The sequence below is a fragment of the Penaeus monodon genome, chromosome 24 (assembly GCF_015228065.2).
Source record: "Penaeus monodon isolate SGIC_2016 chromosome 24, NSTDA_Pmon_1, whole genome shotgun sequence".
Taxonomy (NCBI): domain Eukaryota; kingdom Metazoa; phylum Arthropoda; class Malacostraca; order Decapoda; family Penaeidae; genus Penaeus; species Penaeus monodon.
The window spans coordinates 31,248,760-31,248,992 of NC_051409.1; the positions used below are offsets into that span (position 1 = coordinate 31,248,760).

A 233-nucleotide genomic window follows, 5' to 3' on the forward strand; every position below is an offset into this window, starting at 1 on the left:
AGGAATATACTAGAAACTGAAAAGGATGAACATGAGAATCAGGGAAGGAAACCGGGAAATGCGTTACATTAGCATATAATAAACACAAAGCCTGGTTTACTCTCTCTGGCCTTACCAATGGACCCGTAGCTCCTCGTGTGCGGATGCGAAAATGTTTCTGTAATATTGTGGTGAAAATGAATAAATTAAGCTTGAAAATAAAGATAAATCATAAACTGATAATCTAAAAGGAA

At 36.1% G+C, this 233-nt stretch overlaps 1 protein-coding gene across 3 annotated transcripts in view; it reads right to left on the minus strand.

The window, feature by feature from the left end:
* LOC119588720 (probable sodium/potassium/calcium exchanger CG1090) overlaps window positions 1-233 on the minus strand; it is a 38,169-nt gene that overhangs the window by 7,245 nt on the left and 30,691 nt on the right. The window contains exon 6 of one of the 3 annotated variants that reach the window (XM_037937361.1): window positions 116-157. The exons of the other annotated variants lie outside the window; for them this stretch is intronic. Coding sequence (XP_037793289.1) covers window positions 116-157 — 42 coding nt within the window. The remainder of the gene's footprint in view (window positions 1-115; window positions 158-233) is intronic. 3 annotated transcript variants of the gene reach the window in all.